At 62.1% G+C, this 23,030-nt stretch overlaps 1 protein-coding gene across 1 annotated transcript; it reads right to left on the bottom strand.

Annotated features, from left to right (window-relative positions):
• Positions 1-163: 163 nt before the first annotated feature.
• On the bottom strand, positions 164-14,369 carry SLC38A3 (solute carrier family 38 member 3). Its single transcript, XM_053989461.1, has 16 exons — positions 14,211-14,369; positions 6,789-6,940; positions 6,570-6,654; positions 6,361-6,476; positions 5,828-5,901; positions 5,656-5,748; positions 5,482-5,563; positions 4,834-4,916; positions 4,634-4,692; positions 4,009-4,182; positions 3,796-3,875; positions 3,138-3,238; positions 2,918-3,042; positions 2,418-2,562; positions 1,851-1,954; positions 164-1,745 (listed from the first exon to the last, which is right to left on the bottom strand). The coding sequence occupies exons 2-16, from the start codon at positions 6,896-6,898 to the stop codon at positions 1,641-1,643; spliced, it is 1,536 nt and encodes a 511-aa protein (XP_053845436.1). The 5' UTR covers positions 6,899-6,940; positions 14,211-14,369; the 3' UTR covers positions 164-1,640.
• Between the last annotated feature and the right edge of the window lie 8,661 nt (positions 14,370-23,030).

Below are 23,030 nucleotides of genomic sequence, written 5' to 3'. Positions count from 1 at the left end.
ATCCGTCTGCACATCCACGTCCATATATCCCTGCTGTCCTCACGCATGTCTGTGCACCCATGTGGCTCGTGTCCGTCTGTCCGTGCCGCCTCAGGATGCCGTGTGTGAGGTGCCAGCCTGCGTGCCAACACCTCACCCGCCCCAGTGATGCCCGAGACCTGGGCACATTCACATCTTTATTCTCACCTCTGGCCTCCTGCCACCGCCAGTATCACCCCCACCAATAATTTACAAGTGTCAGGGGTGGCCCTGGGGCAGCCAGGCTGGTGACAGGAACAGCGGCAGACCCGGGGCGATGGTGAGAGTCCGCGGCGATGCCCCCCATATGATATGTACATTATACAGAGCTACCCAGAGCAACACAACACGTTAAAAAAGATCTACTCTTATGTACAGTATTTATAAAAAGCATCCCAGCCTCCACCACCACATAAAAAAATACGTCTCTTATGTACTTTGCCGCAGGACAGATCCCCCCCAACCCTGTGCTGCCCACCCTGCCGGGCTGCCCTCCGTACAGGGAGGGGAGGTGGGGGGTGGGAGAGCCACTCTCCGGGTTTTGGCATGGTTTGGGGCATCTCAGCGGCATGGATGGGTGGATGGATGGGTGAGGGCTGTAGGGGTCTGAGTGCTGGCCCAGGGTGCGAGGCAAGCAGGGACAGCTTGGGTTGCTGGGGTGCCCATCACCCTGGGGTGCCCATCACCCTGGCATCTGGGCATGCAGACAAGGGGTGCCTCCAGAGCTCTGAGCTTGCCCCCAGTGAGTGCTGACCCCAGCCCCCCCCCAAGCCCCCCTCATGCCCCTTGGGTGCATCAGGCCCCCAGCAGCCAAGCTGCAGCATGGGCAGGATGCCAGATGCAAAGTCCATGGCGTGCATGCCACCTCCCTGGAGCAATGCAGCTGGTCCCCCCCCCATCCATGGCCTAGGGGTCAGCAGGCTCCCATCCGCAGGCACCAGGAGCCAGCAGTTCCCCTGGCAGGCTCAGGAGCAGCAGGCTGGGTACCACCAGCCACAGCATGAGGACCACACTTGTCCACAGGGTCTGGGGTGCCCAGGGCAGTGGGTGGCTTTTCTTTGGGGATGGGGGGATGGCAGGGGAGAGGGCGGGTGGCTTGGGCACAGGTGCTGTCACAGGTCTGACCGCCCTGCTGGATTCCAGCCCCCATGGACACTGTTCATCAGGCTCTTGATGCTATCTGGGCGAGGCCAGGGAAGTGCCCGGTCCTCGGTCCCCACGGCAGGCAGTGCCCTGCGCCCCTGGCAGTGCCTGCTGCTGGTGGCTCTCGGGGTGCAGAAGAGCTCCACCTGACAGCCAGCTCCGGGTGAGGTAGGGCAGTATTATTCTCCCCATTTTACAGATGAGGAAACTGAGGCGCAGAGCAGGGAGGGTGCCCGCTGGAGTGGCTGGGGGGCACAGGACCTGCCCCGGGCTCACTGCCCCATCCCGGACACAGGTTGAGGAGTCTCCATGCCTGCCATGGCTCATGCCCTCTCACCATCACCACAGGTGACGGGCAGCAACAGCAGAAGTCCCCAGGGAATCCTGGTGGGGCTGCAGCATGGGGGCTGAGCCCAGGGTCAGCTCTCCCTGGGGCACGGGCGGGTGGGGGGGAGGTTGGCTTGGGCACCCAGTAGTGGCTAGTGGCTGCCGCCGCTCTTCCCCCCACCCGTGGCCCAGTCGATGATGATGAAGCTCAAGCTCATGATCATGAAGACCACCCCGAGGAGAGCAAAGCAGGCAGCCTGTGGGGACAAGGAAGGGACTCAGGGATGGCCAGGGCAACAGGGTTCCCAGCCAGCCTCAGAACCCATGCTTGTCCCCACGCTTGTACTCCTGCCCATGCTTACCAATATTTTGGGGGTGGAGCGCAGTGGCTCCTTGTCCTTGGGCATGATACGGATGTAGAAGATGGCTGGGAAGATGAAGATGAGGCAGGGAGCGGAGGTGGCACCTGAAGAAGACAGGGACAGAGTGAGTAGGGGCCTGCCACCCTGCAGCTCAGCTCTGCCAGCCCCACTGCCAGGACAGGTCCTGTCTATCCCCACCCCCTCCTTGCCCCCCCCCCCCCCCCCAGTCCTGGCAAAGCCTTCCAGGAACCCAGGGACGCAGTGTGCTGGCACTGTCCCCACACCCCTCCCGCAGCCCAGGCCCTGGCATCGAGCTGAGTGCTGAGCAGGGGGAGCCTGGCTGGGCGATCAAGGGAAACACGCAGGGGAAGAGCAGTGCCGGCACTGCGCTGTGGGAACCAGCCTGCCAGGACAGCAATGGGATGGGCACCTGGTCCTGGCATGGTGAGAAGGGCAAACTGAGGCATGGGAGGGTCGGTCAAAGTTGAGCATCAGTCAGGACGGGCTGGCATGCTGCTGCAACACCCCGCAATCAAGGAGGGACAGGAGCAGGGCGTTGCCACCCACCAATCAAGCCGAAGATGCCGAGAATGGAGGGGGCAAAGATGACGAGGAGGTTGATGAACGTCAGCAGGATCACAGCAATGGCAATGTGGCGGATCCAGCTGAAGTCCTTCCCTTGGAACAGCATCTGCTGGATGGCCCGACGCACCTGGGACAGGGACAGGGTATCACACTTCATCCTTGGAGCCAGGACCCATACCCTGTCACGGCAGCCCTGCTGCTCCCCATCACCCCTACTCTAGCCCTATCCCTATGGCCCTGCAGGTCATCATAACCCCTTTCCCTTCCCAAGCTCTGACTCTGATGCCCCACTGGTTCCTGTCACCCCTTCACAGCCTTGTTCCTGTGGCCCTGACTCTGCCCCATCACCCCAGCCTCTGCCCCAGCCCTGTTCCTGGCACCCAGAATGCCCTGTTCCCCAATCCCTGTCTTCATCACTGCCTCAGTTTCCCTTCTCAAAGCCTGGTGCTGAAGCCACCTGGCATTCCTGTGCAGCCACTCACCGGGAAGAGGACGATGGGGACAGTGAGGGTGACAGCCGTCAGCACAGCCACACGCACACACAGGATGAGCACATCAAAGGGGTCCACCTTGTTGTACGTGTGCAGCAGCTCTGACTCCACACGATCTGTGAACATCATCAAGGAGCCCCTGGGTGAGCCCCAGCACCATCACCCCCCTGGCACAGGTGTGCCAGCCCCAGTCCCCTCCCCAAGGGCTCACCGTAAAACGTGAGATAGCCAAAGAGGGCAGCCAAGAAGTACATGAGGTACATGACCATGATGGAGATGTTGGAGATGCACTGCATCTTCTTCTTGGAGGGGCTGCAGGACATGGTGGGCTCAGCACAGCCCCGTGGCACCCACCCAGTGAGGAGGGGTGATGCCAAAACACTCTGGGGTGTGTGGGGGATGTGCGGAAAAGGGCTGCGTCCCCCTTCCTGGGCAAGGTGGTACCAACTAGCCACCCACCCTCTCTGTGTCACAGCACCCACATCCCAGGGGTCACACCACCACCCCTGGATCATGGCACCCACCTCCCAAGGGTCATACTATCCTTGCACCCATTGTGAGTCACATCACACACCTCCCAGGGGTCATAGCACGCACCCAGGGTTATATCACCGATCTCCCAGGGGTGATACTGCCTACCACCCCCCTGCCCACCTACCCCAGGTTGTATCACCCACCTCCTGAGACTGATAACACCCATCCCAGGTCCTATCAGCCACCATCCACCCACCCACTCACCCAGCCCAGGGTCACATCACCCCCCTCCCCATGATGCCCCGGTGCATGTCCCACACATGGACAGCACTGCCTTTGGGTGGGCGCCGGATGAAGCCCACCCCTCCCCGTGGGTGCCCCCACCCAGGACTCACTCCTTCAGCTCGGTGTAGATGGGCAGGACCTCGGGGTGGCAGACGAAGGCGAAGGCCATGATGGGGATGGTGTATGCTGTCTGTGCAAGAGGAGGATGACTGACTGCTGGGGGCCCAGTGGCAGGTGCTGCCAGCGCCAGGACCACCCATCTTCACAGGGTGCACAGGGTGGGGGCTCACCCAGAGCCTCAGGGGTGCATCCCAGGTCCTTACCTGTGAGTTCAGGGTAAAAAAGCTGGGTGTGCAAGTGTCCTGCTCGGGGGCCTGGAGGACTGTGTAGCCATTCTGGTAGTCACTAGTGCTGACAGTGGTGACATTGAGGATGCCCGTGATGTTCCCCTCCTGCTCCGGAAGTGGGCAGGGGATCTGGAACTTCTTGTAGATGACCTGGGATGGAGGGGACATGGAGCCAGTCAGTTCTTGGTGCCCCCAACTCCCACCACACATTGCCCACACCAGCACCATGCCCAACAGGAGAGTGACCCTGCTGGGGCCCCTCCTAGGGACACCCTTTGTTAGTGCTGCCCTGTGGACATGCTGCTCCCCCAACCTGTCCCTGTGGGGCTGAGCAGCAGGACAGAGTGAGGCAGCAGCACGTGGAGGGGCCACATGTGCAGATGCCCCTCCAGCACCTTCCCCCTCTCCCTTTCCACAACATTCGGTTCCTTCAGCCGAAAATAACCCAGCAGCTTGACAGCCCTGCCACAGCGTCTGCAGCCCCGAGCATCCGCTGTCCCTGCTGCCTCTGCTGTCCCCACAGCAACCAGCCCAGCCTCACACCCTGGCAGGAGGGATGCTTGGCACCCCAAGGCACCGGCATGTGCCAGCGGGTGCTCACCGAGATGAGGAAGAAGACCATACAGCTGAGGGAGAAGCCGCTGGCGTAGCCAAGGTAGCCTGGGGAGGGAGGAGAGTGGCTGGTGGGTGCGGGCGGGACCCTTGCACTGGCTAAGTGTCCCCTCCTTGCCCAGCACATCCAGGCTGGCATCATCACCCCATGGGAGATCCAGTGCCATGGGTAGCATCTCCCTGACTTACCCAGCTGCTTCATGAGGGCCAGGGGCAGGATAATGGTGACAGAAACCAGGATCACCAGGTAGTTCCCATTCATGTACCAGTCCCTGGAAGCAGAGGGCCTGCTCACCGCCCCACTCTGCTGTTGCACAGGGGGCAGAGGCAGCCACTGTGGGGGCTGTCTGCTATTCCAGGGACCCTTAAGCTGGAAAATCTCAGGGGTACTGGTGTCCCCTGAGGCTGGCATTCCTCCTCTGCTAACATCCCTGGGAACTCCTGAGACAGCATCCTTGGGGACCCCTGAGGCCAGCATCCCTGGGGGCCCTTGAGCTAGGGTTCCGCCTACCCCGGCAGTGGTGCACCCACAAGGGCTAGAGTTGCTAGTGGGGATGTGGGCATGGGGTGGGGGGACCTATACCCAACCAGACCCCCACCCTGCAGCCCCAGGTTCTGCTCAAGGAGGAAAGCCTCATCCCAAGGGGATGTGAGGAGCAGGGATTGGAAGTTCAGCTCAGTTTAATCTCACCCAGGGGCTTATTCAGCACTGACAGTTATCAAAAATAGTAGTGGCTTAATGATAGTAAATCCCTGCCATGGGCTGCACAGCTGGAGCCAGGGCCCCGGCGCCTGCCCAGAGAAGGCACGCAGGCAGCGTGGGCTGGAGGCACTCACGTGGTCTTCTCCTCCAGGTTCAGGAAGGTCTGGATGACCAGAGGCACTTCAGATTTGACAATGTACAGGTAGCTGGACATGGCTGCAGGGCAGAACGAGGTCTTGCTGCACTGGTGTTCTCTGGTCCCATCCCCTGTCCCCAGCCCAGACGGGTCCCCCCAGTGCCATCCTCACCTCCGATGTTCTGCAGCGTGATGGCGATGGCTGCGGCCAGCTTCCCCGGCGTGCCGAAGGCTCGGTAGCCCAGCTGCTCATAGGCGCGAATGCCTGTGGGACGGGGAGCGGTGGTGGGTGAGAGTCAGGAGGGGATCCCCTGGCACGGCCCTGCTGAGGACTTGGTACTTACCCACAATGCCCGAGGACTTGAGCAGCAAGTGGATGGAGTAGCTGGAGAGCAGGGCCACCGCTGTGAGGAGGAAGCTGCAGGAGGACAGCACGGTTACCAGTGGGTCACAGCACAGGGCTCAGACATGGCTGTGGGGCAAACCCCACGCAGGAGTGCTCTGCCTGTGGGCAGCTGTCCTGGCAGGATACCACCCCCTTGCCTCAGCGCCAGCTGGGCGCCCATGGGGCAGATTCAGTCCATGTCTCCACACCCAAAAGGAGCAATCACTCTTGTCCTTCAAGCTACTTTTGTAAATCTGACTTTGTAGTAAGGAAAGCAAGCCTTCACCCTCCTCCTCCTCCCCCCAAGTGGGGCACAGCACTCAGGAGAGCAGGTAGACTTATGCCAGCAATGGTCATTGCTCAGCCAGCAGGACACTGGTTCCTGCATCACCCCAAGTCAGAGACTTCTTTCTTGCCTGCGCCCACCAATCCCCTTGGAGAAGCCCCCCACACGTGAACATCCCCCCACCCCCATACCCCCATGGCACTCACAGGAAGAGGATGATGCCGGTGTTGGCCATGGCATAGGCCAGCCCCAGGATGCCGCTGCCCATGATGGCATTGCTCAGATTGAAGACGGACATCCCGAAAGACGTCTTCCCTTCAAACTGTTCACAGGACACAGGAGGGAGGGGATGCACCAGACACACTGGGAGCTTGCCCCGTTCCACCCCCACCACTGTGCCCATGCTGCTACTTACATCAGTGAAGTGTGTCTGCTTCTTCTCGGCACCGTGGGGCAGGAACTCCTCCATCTCTGCCACACCAGTCTGGTTCTCTTCAAATCTGTCCATGGAGGGAGAGGAGTGAAGCCAAAGCAGAAGCAGGGACCATCAGCACTGGCTAGTATCTTAAGGGCAGGGAGCAGCTCAGAGGACCCCCCAAGCCCCTGGCACCGCTGCCTGCCCTGAGGCCCCTACCTGTCACCTGCCAGTGAGGGGACAGTGGAGGCAGTGAGAGCAGCCGTGTGCTTCCCATTGGGCACCAGCTCCACCATCTCGGCCTGGAGGGGCACATCCGTGGTATCCATGGCTGGGAGACGGCTGGGCTTGCTATGGGCTTTACTCAGGCTCTGCAAGAGGGAGGCAACAGAGGTCCAGCTCTGGGCAGGAGCACCAGAGGGGCTGGCCTGGAGTCTTACAAGTCCTGCCTCCACCAGGGACACTGGAGCTGGGCTCAGCACCAGCACTGGTGGCACAGCAGGGACGGGTGCCCGGGGATGAGAGGGTCACCGAGCCAGGCATCACAGTGGTGTGCTTCTCCCCTCTGCCCGCTCAGCACACAATGTCCCATGGAACTCAGCCCCAGCTCCAATATCCCCCCAGAGTCCCAACGTGGGACTGCCCCCTCGCCCAGCCAGACATCCCACAGCCCACCCCATCCCCTTGCTCAGAGCACAGCACTGCCGAGCCCCAGAGTCCCCATCCATAACGCCTGCCCACCTCCACTCCCCTGCCCGCAGCTCTCGGCTCCATGACTCAGTTTCCCCTCCTGGAGACGGGTGCCAGCAGGCGAGTGGGGATGTTTGGGAGGGCGGCTGAGGACGGGGTAGGGAGCTCAGGGACCCCCAGCCGCTGTTATGTAAAGCCCGTGGTGCTGCCCGGCGCGAAGGGCTCACCCACGTCCCGCCGCTGCCGGGGTGCCAAGGCGGGGGGCTCGGGGGCACGTCAGGGCTGGACAAACGGAGCAGGAAAGAGCGCGGGGCCGGGAGACAGCTCCTTGGCAGGGGAAGGCGGCCGGGCTGCCGAGCGCGGGACGCCTTGGCACGCCGCACAAAGCCGCCTCTGTGCGAGCCCCGGCCCTCCCCGCCCCGCTGGGAAACGGCACAGGGTGGCTTTCTGGGGCAGGCTGGCAGCCGGGGCAGGGTCCCGCCACCCCCCACTGCCCCGAGGGGCTGGGGTCTTGTCCGGCTGGCCAGGGTGCTTCATGCTGGGGCTATGTCTAATCAAGGGCCTGTGCCACCCAGCTGGAGGTTAGGCCTTGCTGGGATGCAGCATGGTCCCCAGTCCCGGGAGGATGCTGCTGCCCCACCACCCTGCTGCCTGGGGTCGCCATGGGGTGAGCAGGGGACATGCCCATCTTTATGCTCCCAGGGTATCTGTCTCCCCAGAAATTTGAGGAGCCTTCCCACAGCACAGTCAGGACCAGCAGTCCTCCTGGCACGCGAGGGAAGGATGACACGGCAGGGTGTGGGTGCCAGCACCTCCGGTCTCCTGAGCTGCTGCCCTGCTTGTCCCTGCCCATCCAGGCCACAGAGACCTGGCAGGGTCATTCTAGGCCACACACTCGCTACTGGCACTGCCAGGGGGGCCGAGCCCCTGTGGTTGGCCCAGGGTGGTGGGCACATATTTGGGCCACCCTACCTGCAGCACCCAGCCAGGTGGGAAAGCTGAGGCAGGACACAGGCCAGCAGGGACAAAAATGAGAAGGTTCAGCCTTGCGGGGGATGAGAGGGAAGCGCAGGGCGGGCTCTGGGTGATGATTTATCCCCTCCACTAGGCCTCCACTTGGGATGGATCCAGGCATGAACAAGGCTGCCAGCACGTCCAAAAGCCACCGTTAACTCTGCGCCTTCCCACCACCACAGGCAGGCATCACTAAACCCACCACTCACCCAGTATGGGTTTGAGGGGGTGCACCAGATCTGTGATGTTCCATCACCTCCCTAAGCCCCCCAGTGCCGCAGGGCTGCCTGTGGGCAGGGCTTCACCGCATCCCACTGGTGGCAGGCAGGATCTGCCCACTCCCCTGCCCGCTCCCCCACGGGCGCCAGGAAGGCTGGGCACTCTCATCTGCAGCCCCTTTCTTCTCCCAGGTTATAATTACACCTCTCTGGGCAGCTCAGGAAATACCAACTTCTTCCCCCAAGCGTCTCTCGGAATAGCAAGCGGCCCGGCCGAACTCATTCAGCATGCACCAGGCTTCGTGCTGCCACCCAGACGCTTCCTCCTGCCGGGCAGCCCTGGCACAGCCTTGGCACAGCCCTGGCACAGGCCCAGCACCACTCACTGCCACTTCCCCAGCTGGCCCTGGCCTTTGCCCCTCAGCCAGGCTCTCCTGGTGGCAGTAGCCAGGGCAAGGGAGGAGATGAAAGAGGAGGGAGCATGAGACGATTCGATCAGGCAGTGTGAGCCCTGCCTGCTGCTGTTTGCCTTGCGATAAGGCAGAACAACAAATACAGAGTGACGGGTGGCCCAGAAGGGGTGGCTTGGTTCCCCTCCAGGTGGGGTTGGTGGGTTCACTGCCTCATTGTGTGCCCACCTTAGTTGGGAACCCTCTCCTCTGGGCAAAGAGCATCTCCTCAGGGATCTCTCCCCTCAGGGTGCTGCCATGCAGATGGGATGTTGCCATCTTCACTGCTTTGTTGGGTAGCCCACATGCTGCCTGGCATCATCTCACTCCTGACCAGCAGCCCCAGCACCCACTCGGCCAGCCTGATGGTGTGGACCTGGCCACAGGTGTGGGCACAGAACCCCCCCGCTGTGGCACCCAGGGCCTCGTTCCTGGGGGTGCTGAGCAAGCTGCATCGATTTCCTGACACGCGCCTCTCCGCTGCCTGCCGGGCTCTGGGACACAAGGACAGCGACAGCCCCGCTGCAGCCAGACCTCCCACCTCTCCCAGGCTGCTCCGGCTGTCCCAGTGCTTGGTGACACCCCACCAAAACTGCGGTGTGGGCAGGCAGCCTGAGCTGGGCCCCGGTGCCGTCCCGCAGCCCCTGCAGATGGAACACGGAGCTGGATGCGTGGGACGGCACGTACCGTCCCGCTGGCCACGTCTGCGCTCCAGGGGAGGCTGCGTTTGGTCTCGCGCGCTGCGTCCCGGCCAGCACAGACGCCTGCCCGCCCTCGCTGCGATGGGGATACGTGTGTGGGGCGGCAGGGCTCCCAAATCCCTGCCCTGCTCTGGCAGACGGGCCGTCCTGGGCTCACCTTGGCCCCTGGCCAGCCTTCCTCGGGGACCAGGGCACCATGGTGAGGGTTTCAGTCCTGGAAGGGACTGCATCCCTCTCTCTGCCTCACATCTTGCTTCCACGCACTTTATTTAAAAGGTGGAAAATCCCAGCGGGAGGAAGGCACGGGCGGGAGCCGGGGGGTCGGGCAGGGAGTTCTGTCGGCAATGCCAGCAGATATGTTGGATGGGAGGTCCATTGCATCTGGCAACGTGGCCAGCAGGATGTGTATTACGCTGGGCAAGCCTGGCTCCTGCACTGTGCCAGTTCCCTCGGTCAAGCCCCGGCCCGGCACAGTCCCCAGCAGCGCACGCGGTGCCGGTGGCAGTGCAGCGGTGGCAGTGCAGCACACGTGGGGACAGGCAGCCAGTGCCTGCCAGCCGTGCCTGTGCCAGGCAGCGCCAGCCTGGGGGGCCGTGTCCCCACAGCCCGCAACACCCATCTGTGAGCACCCTCTCCTCCCACCTGTGCAGAGCGAAGACACAGGGTCTCCCTGGCAGCAGGTGAGTGCTCCCCCAGGTCGGGGACCCCCACAGGGCAGAGACTCCCTCCCCATCTCCTCTCCCTTGTAGATGAATCCTTGTTAATCCGGCCCAGCTGGAGCCGTGGGACTATTCCGGGTGGTAATCCGGCTTTAGCGCCAAGCCTGCCGCAGCTGCCGGCCTGCGTGCTGGCAGCCAGGTATCCCACTGCTGCCCGTGTGTGCCAGGGGGATGGTAGCCCCCCCGCCTGTGCCCGCCTGCCCAGGTGGCCGTTCGGGTTTCAGCGGAGCTGGGCACACAGGTCTCATATTCCCTGAGGCTGTGCTGATGACTGAGCCCTGCCAGAGACATGGGCAGCAAGGGAAGTGAGCAGGGATGCCAGTCATGTTCCCCTCACTGCCTCAGCCCCCCAGCATGCCTGCTGGGCCCAGGGTGGCCCCAGCCTGGGGTCCCTGGTCAGCCTCTGGCATTGCTGTGGGCACAGGGCTGTGTGGGCACACAGGCACAGTTGGGCAACAGCCCAAACCTGGGCAGTCCCTGGGCAACCCCTACCAGGGAAATGGACCCCAGCAGGGCACACAGCAGAGAAAGCCCCCTCTCCTTGCCTTCCACAGAGAACCCCCCTCCACGGCTGCCCTAGGAGTAGGTCTGCCCTCCCCCTGAAGCACACACAGGCAAAGCTTTCCTCCAGCCTGTCTTCCTAAAATTAGCAACACAAACCTGGTTTTAACCTGTGGTGTTCCATCCCCCACTTCCCAGCTAAGCAAAGGCAGTGCCAGGATGCCACCTCCCCCAGAGGAAAGGGGCACCCAAAGGGGCAAATCCAGCCATTCAAGGAATGGCCAGGCACCTCACCTTTGGAGCAAAGGTTCTGGGGGGCGCCCACGTGGGCATGGGATCCCCAGCAGCTGTGGGAAAGGAGAGCTTGAGGCAACCTGCGTGGTGCATGGCTGGAGAACCTCTCTGGATAGCCCTGCTGTAGACCTTCCCCAAACAGATCTGCGTGAGATTCTCCTGCAATAGCTCCACCTGAGATCCTCTGGAGATGACAGCCCCACCAGCCGGTCATGCCAGCCAGCCCCACTTATGCCCCCAGCACAAACTGGGTAGAGTAGGCATCGCTCCTGGGCTCACATCTCCTCTTTCAGCCCCAAAAACCACACCATGGCTCAGCCTCGGGTCAGGCAACTTCCCTAGTGCTCCAGCCAGGGCAGGATTGGCAGTAGCAAGTAGAAACAAGTGGCTCTTAAAGCTGCTGTCCTGACTAGCAGGGCTCTGGCAGCATCAACACTTGCCTGGGCACTTCTGACCATCTCTGTTGCACCGTGTGGACAGTGGTGTCCATCCAGGGCCTCACCTCTGAGCACAAGTGTTGGGGGACAGCTGTACCTGAGCCTGGGAATGGGGTCTGGGACACACCAGGGAGGGGAAAGACAGTTCAGGGAAGGGAGTGGTGGAGCCAAACATCATGGTGAGGCCATGTTGAGGGTTTTCCACTGCCAGAGCCATGGTGCCGCTCAGCCACGGCATCACCTGCCAGGCACACAACCCAGGATGGCTGTAGGTATCAGCCATCACCATCCTGCCACATCCTCCAACATCCAAGCACCAGTACCGAGGCAAGCTGGGAAAAGCAGTGAGGAAGCTGAGGCCAGGCAAGGGGAGTCATGTCCAGCCCTGGGACAGCCCAGGCTGTGGCTGTCACCTGCCAGCTTGAGTCCATGTGGTACAAGGTCAGGTGGCAGATGCAGCTGGCAGCATGGGGATGGGGACAGGGTGGGCACAGCACGAAGCCGATGGCACTCAGTGTGGCTCTTGGGGAGGCTGGGTGAGACACCCGTTTGAGCCCAAAGCATCTCAGGCACTGCTAGGCTGTATGATGAGCTTTGCTTTGAACTTCAAGCACTGCCCTCTGAGAACACAGGGCCACCCAGGGAAGGTGGTGACACAGGTAATGGCACTGCAGAGATTGATGGACAGACAGGGCCTGGAAAAGGACATGCCAGGTTTTCTACCCCACCTCTGGAGTTTTGTTTTGTCTTGGAAGCAAGATGCTTTCCCAGAATTCACAGTCCCCAAAACACAACTGGCCTTAATGGGATGACACAGACGGGTCAATAGCAAAAATTCCAAGGTGCCATTTGCTGCTGGCAGGGCTGGGGACATCAGGAGGGACTGGCCTCAGCCACAGCTCCATGTACCTCCGGCACCCCCAGCACAGCCCCCTGTAACAATCAGGAGCCATGATTCGCCCAAGCCCCCTGGCACCACCACTGTGCCTGGCCGTGCCACTCTCACCATTGGACCAGCCGGACATTTGCTCCACAGGGACAGCAGGACCGGGCTGGCTGTGCCCCGCTGGCATGGGGGACCCAGCCAGTCCCAGACCTGCGTCAGCAGCTGGGGAGGCACGCGGCGGCTGAGACCCACGCGGCGAGGAGAGCCGAGGGCATGGGGGTCTGTTCTGTCCCCAACCCGCCTCTGTTTTCTCAAGGGTTGCACTTCCAAAGGAGCCCGTGGGATTCCGCTCCTTCCCCCCGTCCCCATGCGCCAAGGAAAATAGGCTCTGCCGGCGCTTGTTTGTTTGCCGTGGCCGCAGCCCCGGCGTGTGATTACAGCTGCAGCACGGCCGGGTGCTGTGGGGCCCTTTGCGCCTCAGCCAGGGTCCCCGCAGTGCCAGCACCCCCATGCCACCCCTGAGTGGAATGGAGTGTCCCGCTGCTCCTTAGCATCCCTGGCCACCAGAGCCAAGGCACACCGGCGCCCTGTTCTGAGAGACAGGGCAGTGTTGCGAGGCACAGACGCCTTTCTCTGGGGTACCCCCTTGAAGCCACAGGGACCAGGCAGGTCTAACACCTCATCTTGGGCCTGGTCCAAACACCAGTGGAAAATTCCCCATCTCCTCCGTGTCAGCTCAGCACAGCCATGCCCTCCGCAGCCAGTCAGGGTTCTGCTTTCCTGCCATCCCACCTGTTGGGGACTTGCCAGGTCCCCGGTCTCACCCGTGCCACCGCATGGCTTGGGGGCCCCAAGTTCAGCAACTGCCTGCTGTGGTTCAGTTTCCCTTGGGGACGATTTCTCTCCAGTGGAACTTTCACAGCTGACACGGCAGAGAGGGCCACCACGCCGGCTGGCACAGGACACGCGTGGCCAACATGAACGCAATGTGCTGCCCGGCTTTCCACGCTGCTGTCCCGGGCAGCCAGGCTCTATTAATACCACAGCCTATGGAATCACCGCACGCAGGTCCCAGCCAGACCCGTGCCCATGACGGCTGGCATCGCTCTCCCTGCCCGTGCCCCCCAGCCCGGCACCCCGGCACCCTGACACCCGATCCTGGCCACAGCCGCTTCCAGCCTTCAGAAACATATGTCATTCCCACGGGCGATTAAAAATTAAAGCAGAAAAAAGGGAAAGTAAAGGGAGTTTGGGGGTTGATGTCACTATGAGTATCAGTGGAACGATGCATGCCGAAGCCCCCAGCACCGCGATCCGGGCAGGGGCAGTGTCGGGACGTTGGGGTACCCAGGGTACGGCAGGGCTCTGCCTCCCCCTGCACTCGCGGGATCTGTCACCTACCCGTGGGAAGGTGCCAGCCGCTGGGAAGTGGCAGGAGTACAGCAAAGCAAACAGCCCCGGGGCGCTAGCACCTGCCAGAGCTGCCGGGCCCCGGAGCCTTCCCGGTGCTGCCCGGCGCCGGGAGGAGGAGAAGGAAACGGAGGAGAGAGAGAGAGCCGGGCTGTGAGAGGAAAGCGGGGCCGGCAAAAGAGGGGTCGGAAAGGGCTGCATGGGGTGCGGAGGAGAATTAGGGGAGGTGAGGGGTCCGAGTGTCCGGCAGCCTCCAACCACAGAGCTTTACAGAAAAGCGAGCCTGGGAGTGCGAGCAGCCGGGGAGACTGGAGAGACCTACCTGCCCCCTCTCCGCGGTGCCTCTTCTGCGGGCTGGGGCAAGCAGCCCCCGGTGGCCAGTGCCGCGGATTAGAGACTATCCTGCGACCGTAATCCCGGCGGAGCTGGAGATTAAACCAGACCCGAGCCCGCCCCCAGCGCAAAGGCTCCCAATCTGCTCTCTGCCGGGGCGCAGGAGGAGCGCTGGGGAGCGGGTGGAGCGACCGCCCTGCATCGACCGACCCCTGCCCCGCCCCGCCCCGCCCCGCTCCGGCGGGACCACTGCTCCTCGGGCACAGCCGCCCACTGGGCATCGCCGTCCCACCGGGCATCACCTCCTGCAAGTGAATCACCCCCCCCCCACCAGGCATCATCCCCCTCTGGGCATCAGTGTCCCGGCAGCGCTGCCCTATCTGGAATAGGTACGTCACAAAGCATCCCCAACGCACCGCGCACGGCGACCGCACCGATATCTGTGCCCCTCACGGCATGATCACTGTACTGGGCATCCCTATCCTGCCAGGTGTTGACACCTCACCGGGCATCCCTGCCGACAGCAGCTGAGGTTCCTGCCGGAGGCCAGTGGCTGCTTCCAAAGAAGCAGAGCTGGAGCAGTCGTTCTAATCTACCTGAAGGGTTAAATCCAGTATGTGCTGAGTGTGAGCACAGCATTTCCCCCCCTCTTAGGCAGGGACAGGTCACCCAGCAGCACTCCTTCAGTCAGATTCTCTCCCTGGCCTGGGAAGCTCAGGTTGCTCCCACGTTAAGCCAGCCCAGCTGGCTGCCCTGCTCATGGTGCCCGCTGCCCTCACAGTACTCTCCCCAGCATCTCAGCACACTGGGCGTAAACAACCCGTGTGGAATAATCCCAACGAGACCCGGAGTAACTGGGACAGGCCAGCCCCCTCCTCCAGTCTCCATCAAACCTCCCCACTTGAGCTGAGAGATGTCTATTTTCATGAAGACACAAATCCCCATAAAAGTTCCCCAAAGCGGAGATTTCTCCCAAGTGCATCCCACATGCTTTAGGGAGAGCCATGAGCTCTGGTGAGTCACCAGTTGTGTCCCCAAAAATTCCCTGCACCTTTACAAGGTCTAACACCCCTAAACTACCTCCTGCTCCTCTGTCCTGCCTAGCTTTTACTTCAGAGAAAAATTTTGGGGGTGTACACTTGGGAGTCCACCCACCTCCCATGCTGAGCTGCAAACCCTTCCCAGCTGCTGTGCATTGGCAGAATGGCTCCACACGCTGCTGGAAGGTTTTATTTGTGTTATGCATATCTTTCATAAATCCTTGCGAAGCCTCGGGCAGCCTGGGAAGGAAACGGCTTTGCCAGCCAGCAGCGAGCGTCGCCATCGGGAGAAGAGGCACCCTCTCTCTCGCCTGGCCATCGAGGGATGTTAAATATTCAGTGGCAGCTCTGCCCTCACGCTCCCGGCAATCCCGCGGCTCCTGTTACTGCCGCTCTCCATTGGCTGGAGACATACATCCATTAACTAATTTCTAATAACAGCAGCATGCGTAAGTGCTGAACCAGCGCTGGCTGGCACGCCGGGGGACTGGAGGCAGCCAGGTTTGGCAGTGTGACGGGGGAGCCAGAGGCACCCAGAAGATGGGCATGGCTGGCCTCAAGCCATCAGTTTAACCCTTTCCCTGCTCTGGGGAAGGCGGGTGCAGCCACGTGGCACCTGTGGAGAAACGTCCCGGGATGGGCGGCAACACGTCTCACCAGGGTTGGAAAAGGCGGCCAAGAGCTTCCACCCTGTAAGCAAACACAGCACAGGTGCTGGGCATGGGGACAGCAGTGTGGCCCCATGGCACAGGGTGCAGTGACTGCTGTGGGGTAGCATGCTGGAGGACCTGTGGGAAGTGATTTGGAGGCTGTCTGCTCCTTCCCAGCCTCCAAATGCCCTTCCCCTGCTATTGGCACAAATGCTGCCATGTCCACTTTTTACTGTCCCCTCTCTTGTCCAGCATGTGACACCCTCACCGGTGTTTTCACTTTCTAGGTGGGCAGAGGACAAGGGCTCCACTGTGTCAAGCAGAAGCTTTGCAGAAAATCAAAGCAGTGAGGAGAGGAGGAAAAGAGAGTGAAGATATCCCCAGAACCTCCTAAAGCGTGTCCCAGCAGTAGGCACACAGTAGCTGCAGGCTCCTGCAGCCGGGTTGGCAACATAGAGAGGAGCCATGAGAGGAGTGGGCTAAGACACTGCTCTCGACCCCTGAGCCCTCTGGTCAACAGTGCTTCCCCAGTGCAGCTCTGGCCAGTCTCACCAATGGCTCTGGTGGTGTCAGGGCTTTAGTGGATTGCAAAATTGCAGTCGTGCGGTTTTCTCCAGCTGGCTGGAAAGTTTGACGCTGGATTCCCGTATGTGAGGAGCCTTCAGGGGAGCACAGCACGGCTCATCTCTCCAGCAGCCTTACCAATGTGCTGTGCCAGAGCCCTTGCCCTCAGCACACCCTCGTGGGGTTTGCCTTCTCACCATTTCCCTCAGCCAAAAGCTGCCCTATTTCTTATCCTTCAGCCGTGCTTCGAGATCAAAGATTAAAGTGAACCCATAAAACCCTCGGCCTCAAACGTCGCAGCACGGACAAGGCCAGCCCAGGACCCAGGCACAAAGCAGTGGGTGCTATGTATGGCCAGGACACGCTCTCCTTGTCATGCTCGGCTTCCTCCCCGGCCCCTGAGCTCACTGCCTGCTGCTGCCTGCCACTGCCCGCTGTTCCCAGAGCCCAGATGGCAGGAAGATACGGCAGAGATAATGGTGAGATTTGCAGCCCAAGCAGTGTTCCCCTCACCACCACTGTGACCTCTCGAGCAAGAAGTGTCCGGGAGATAGCCCTTTCCAGGAACATTCCAGTGGGTGCCTCTAGTCCCCATCACTGGGCATCCCACAGACACAGGCCAGCACACACAGGGGCTCAAAACTCCCACTGCCCTCTTGACGCCATAACCATGAAGCAAGTGAGGCACAAAAGGAATGCTGATTGTAAGAGGAGAGGGATGCCTGTGGCCAGCAGCATGGGCTGGGTGGACTCCAGAGTGACACCTGCCCGAGGCCATGTCTAGGGCTGGAGCCTTCCTCCCCCCAGCCCTCCCTCCACAGAAGCACCCTGGTGCCGGTAGCCTGTGCCCGCACACAGAGGTGGTGGGGAGCAGCTGGTGGCCCCCTCCCTCGCCCTTGACCGCCGCCTCCCTCGCGGCACATGCTGTCATGTGGCAGGGCACAACAACAACACGGGCTAATTGGTTAATGTGATTTCAAAACATGATTTGCAATTATAACTCACCAGAGAGCATTCAATGATCCCGCACATCGGAGAGTGGGTTTTTCTCCTTCGTTTGTTCCTGGAACCTCGAAACCAATTAACTTTACAGAAGCCAGAAGCAAAGCACTGCTCAGCAGACCTGAAGGGTGGGTTATCTCTGCGCTCAATCGCCTCCCTGCCAAGCCACAATCTGGGAACCAAGGACTGGAGGACGAGCCCCAGGGTAACCCCGATGCTTCTCCCTGCACCACTGAGGGGTTTGGAGGGACCTACACAGGATCCCCCAGCTCCAGCCCGTCAAGCACCATGGCTGCTTGGGAGCATTTGTCGACAGGAGGATGCCCTGAGCCATAAGGTGTGGGAATAAACTGTTCCTGTTGGCATAGGGAGACTGGCCCTTCAGTTCCCTCCAGAGGTGCTGGCACCTGCTGGCAGCCTGCTCGCCTCTGCCACCCACGCTGGACAGCCATGTCCCCACCATCCCCACTGGCAGCACCCACAGCCCCACCAGGGCCAGGGGCTTTGTTTCTGGGGGTTGACCATCCTGCAGCAAAGGCTTAAATGCTGTTCAGGTAATTAAGCAAGGATTTAGCAAGGACTTGAATGCCTTTAAATGCAACTCAAATGCCTTTCAAGCCAAACAAACCCAAGTAGCCGTGATGCTCCTAAAACATCCAGCACCCAGTGCCCAGCTGCCCTGAGTCTTGGCTTGTTTCCCCAGTGACCCCAGCTGCTGGGCTCTGCTGCTCCCCACATCCCACTGGAAAGCCATACATGGGGCCAGCAGTATTTTCTCTTGAGTGGGCAAAGAGATGTTGGGTGCCATCAGCCACTGGAGGGATGATCTGGCAATTATCCCTCAGGTCAGTGATGCAGCTCCGCTCTGCAGGGGCGGCCCTGCTCACAGGGGAACCCTCCCATGTGCCTGAATCTCCCAGGGCCTGAATCTCTCCGGGCTGGGAGCTGCCTTCCATCAGCTCCCCAAGCCTCAGGGTCCCCCATACCTCAGGGAGCTCAGCATTCCACACTGCAGCCACCCAGGCTGCCTGAGGACAGGGAGGGAGCTCAGGCAGCTACCAGAACCTCTGAGGAGGCAAAAGGTGATGCCAGCAGTGCAGCACAGGGCAGTGGAAGGAAATGTGGGGCAGTGTTGGGGGGTCTCTAGTCCCTGGGGAGGGGCTCTCCTGCTCATCTCCACGCTTCCTGCAAGCTGTCAGGGAGTGTGGAGCCGGCTGGGAGATCCCTGGGGGATGCCAGGCATACTGCCCAGGGCCTGGGCAGCAGGGTGGCAGATGGCTGGGGAGCTGGGGACTGGGAGCAGGGGAGCACCAGGGACACCTTTCAGCCCAGACAACTGTAGCATCCTTGTTTAGAGTTATTTATAACTGGGCCAAAAATGGAGACGTGGCCACAGCCGTGTCCCTCCTCTCCCCAGGGTGCTGTGGTCTGTCCAGAGCTGACCAAGGAGCAGGTATGGTCCCTGCAGTCCCAGTGAAAGGGCAGTCTGCTCTGGCTCCCTGCAGAGGCACCTGTAGGGCTGTCCTGAACCCCCTCACTGGCTGGGGTGACTGTCAGTCCCAGGGCTAGACAGTCCACCACAGGCTCCTGTCAGGTGTGATCCAGGAGGAGAGGGGATAAAGGCCCTTTCATGGTCCAACAGGGAGAAGGAATCAGCGAGAGAAGCACAAAAGGAGGCGCTGGCACTCAGGACTGAGGCTGCCATGCCCCGCAGCACCGGGGCTCCTGAGCTGCCCCAGTGGTGGGATGTGGGGTGCCTGCCCCAGCCAGGGGGCAGCTGGGGAGCGCCGGCTGCTGGGTCTTGGCAAGCACCCCTGGGTCCCTGCTGGCACCACCCAGCCTTGTGTTTGGGTGGGCTAAACCTAGTGCTGTTTCAGGCTGGGCATGGTGGCCCTCTCCAGGGTTAGGAAAGCCCAGGGGCAGCTGCCCCTCTCCCTCCCCTCTGAGCTGTACGACAATTGGTTGCCCGAAGGACGCCGGCCTTGATCTGCATCGCTGGCCGTCCCCAGGGCCGAGCAAACAGAGAGGAAAACAGCCCCAGCCGGCTCCTGCCACTGCCGGCATGCAGCCAGCCCCCGGCACCCCCAGTCAGTGCTCCTGTCCCTGGGACCTCTGCCACCCAGCAGAGCCGGAGCACCGCTCTGCCTGATGCTGCCAGGGGGCTAATGGTACTGCCCACCCGCCTCACAGCCAGGAGTGAGCCCAGGGGCTGCAGGGGTTGTGCCAGGAGGAGGAGACAGAAACCAGGATAAGCACCCACCGTGCTAGCAGAGGGGCTGTCCGCAATGGGAGAAGTGAGGCACAGCCAGGGTGGCGCTGTGACCACCGGCCCTGGGTTGCGGGGCTGTCCCTCCTTGCCCAGTCCAAGGGTCAGCTCGCCCAATTCAGCCCTGTTTGCCATGGGGTTGGGCCAGTCCCTGGGGCTGCAGGGTGGCTGGGGCCAGCTGGTTGGTGGCAGGCCAGCACAAGACCAGGGCACATGCCATGGCCTTGCCTAGCCACCTCACATGTTTCCCCCACAGCCCAATTCTCTGAAACTTTTTCCCACCAGTAGAGCATGGTTCTTCACAGAAGTCCCCCTGGCACCCTTCCTAAAGCTCTCCTGTTGGAGAGCCGCCCCAGTTCCACCAGATGCCAGGGGGATACCAGAGGCCAGCTCCAGTCCCATTCCCCCTCGGCACATCCCACACCACCCAAAGTCCTACCACCCTCTCGTGGCACTCCTGGGACCCCCACTCTGCTTCTGAGCAGCAGGACCCACGCTCCACCAGCACTCGGCTCCATGGTGGCAGGAAGCACAGATGAGGGCCGGGATGGGCACGGGGAATGCCATCACCAGCAAGAGCAGCCACCGTGGCACAATGGTGACACAACGGTGACACTATACCAGGGTGGGGATGGGGATACAGGCCCCCCAGCTGCCCTCCCGGCACTACAGCTGTCCCTGGGAAGGTCAGGCCATGGGTGCCACGCCACGGGCGGCTGCTCCAGCTCCGCCGGTTCTGCCTAGAGCGCTGCCCGCTCCCGCTCTGCCGCCGGCAAGGTCAGCGCCGTGCTACGGTAGCACCGGCCCCCGCCATCCCCCCGCCGCCGGCCAGCCGCTCCCGGTTCCCACCGGCTGGAGGGACGGGCATGGCGTTGGTGACCCCACGCCACCCACGCGGGACATCGCCGTCCCGTGACTTTGTGGGCTGGCGATGCCCGTGCCCGGGAGCACCGGGAGCGCCGGGGGCACCGGCAGCGAGCGCGGGCGGAGCGGCCCGGCCGGCACCGCTGCGCGACCGCCCCCTGGCGGCGGCCGGCGGCACAGCCGGGCCCCGCCCGCTGCCCAACCCTGCCCGCCCCCGGCCCCTGCCCGCTGCCCACTGCCCACACACTGCCCACTGCCCTCTGCCCACTGCCCGCTGCCCACACACTGCCCGCTGCCCACTGCCCACTGCCCGCTGCCCACTGCCCGCTGCCCACTGCCCACTGCCCACTGCCCACTGCCCACACACTGCCCACTGCCCTCTGCCCACTGCCCACTGCCCACACTCCACCCACTGCCCACTGCCCACTGCCCACACACTGCCCACTGCCCACTGCCCACTGCCCACACTCCACCCACTGCCCACTGCCCACTGCCCACTGCCCACACACTGCCCGTTGCCCACTGCCCACTGCCCACTGCCCACTGCCCACACACTGCCCGTTGCCCACTGCCCACACACTGCCCGCTGCCCACTGCCCTCTGTCCGCTGCCCACTGCCCACTGCCCACTGCCCACTGCCCACTGCCCACTGCCCACACACTGCCCGCTGCCCACTGCCCTCTGTCCGCTGCCCACTGCCCACACACTGTCCACTGCCCACACACTGCCCACTGCCCACACACTGCCCATTGCCCACTGCCCTCTGCCCACTGCCCACTGCCCACACACTGCCCACTGCCCTCTGCCCACTGCCCACTGCCCACACACTGCCCTCTGCCCACTGCCCACTGCCCGCTGCCCACACTGCCCACTGCCCACACACTGCCCATTGCCCATTGCCCACTGCCCACTGCTCATTACCCGCTGCCCTCTGCCCACTGTCCACACACTGCCCACTACCCGCCGCCCACTCACTGCCCACTGCCCACACACTGCCCGCCCCCCATGCCCTGCCCACCCCCTGGCTGCCAACTGCCTTCTCACTGCCCGCTCCCTACCTGCAGCCTGCCCACCCCACTGCCCACCCCACTGCCCACTGCCCACACCCTGCCCACTGCCCATACCCTGCCTGTCCATCCACTGCCCACCCACTGCCTGTCCCCTCCCACCCCCTGCTTGCCCACTGCCTGCACCCTGCCCACATCTGCCTGCTCTGTGCCTGTGTCCAGCCTGGCTCCACTGGGGCTTCCCCAGCACCCACTGCCTTGTCACACCCGTGTGACTCCAGCCCACGTTCTCCCAGATCTGTGTCCCAACAAGCCCTCTCCCCCCACTTGCACCCCAGAACTCTGCCTGCTCCTCTGTGGACAGCCCCAGTCCCTCAGTCTATCCCATGGACAGTGGTGGCCATGCTGCCTCGCACATCTCCAGTGGGTGTCGTCTGTTTCCTGAGGCCTCTGGCCACCCTAGTGCTTTCCATGGAGCTCAACACTGTGAGGTGCTCTGGGGCTTCACCTGGTACCACATGGCACAGCACAGTGATCCACTGTCAGTTCTGGGAGAATGCTAAGAGCCCAGCTCTGTGGTGCCACTGACATTCCAGGATCATGTGCTCCAGCCCCTCTCCACCTGTATGGTCACAGCTGTCAGGAGGGAGGCTGGGGCCTGGCACAGTTTTGGCAGAGTCCCTGGCTGCCCTGAGCCCACCCCATGGCAGGAGTGGCTCAGCTGGTGCCAGCTGCTTGGGCACAGATCCTCTTGGCTGGATGGTCTGCAGCCTCTAGCACAGCCGTGTCAGCACCTGGCCACTGTCACAGAAGAAAAACACATTCCCTTGCCTCTAGATGGAATTTCCTGTTTTGTTTTTTTATTAAAATGGTGCCCATTGCCTCCCATGCTGGCAGGCACTGCTGAACAAAGCCTTGCTCCCTTGCTCCCTCACCTCATGCCCTCTCGGAGGGCAGATGGGCTGAGATCATCCTCTCCCTCCAGCAATGGGCTTGTGCCCAGCCCAGCCTAGTGCGCTGCCCACTCTGTTCCACCCAGCCAGCACTGGACACCCCAGCGTGTCCAGCCACAACACGGACTTTCCTCCTCCCTCCTGCCCTGGCTGAGTGGCTCTTACTGCGATAGAGTCACTAAATCCCCTTCTCCCAGGATGCCGGGAAGGCAGGAGAAGTCATGCGGCTCAAACAGCCCCAGCCCAGCCGAGAACTTGTTACACATTTACCCCACATTAATGAGGCGTCACCGGCTGCTCGGCCTTCGGACTGCAGGGGTGCTTCACGCGGCCCCCCGGCAGCTATGGGGGTACCGTGGTCTGCGTCCCCCCAGAACAGGCACCACGGCAGCAGCCACATCCCCTCCTTCCTCCTCCAGCCCTGCTGGGCTGGACTTTGCAGGAGCAGATGAGGCACTGGGAC

Source organism: Vidua macroura, chromosome 13 (genome assembly GCF_024509145.1).
Source record: "Vidua macroura isolate BioBank_ID:100142 chromosome 13, ASM2450914v1, whole genome shotgun sequence".
Lineage (NCBI taxonomy): Eukaryota > Metazoa > Chordata > Aves > Passeriformes > Viduidae > Vidua > Vidua macroura.
This window is presented reverse-complemented; position numbering and strand designations above follow the sequence as displayed.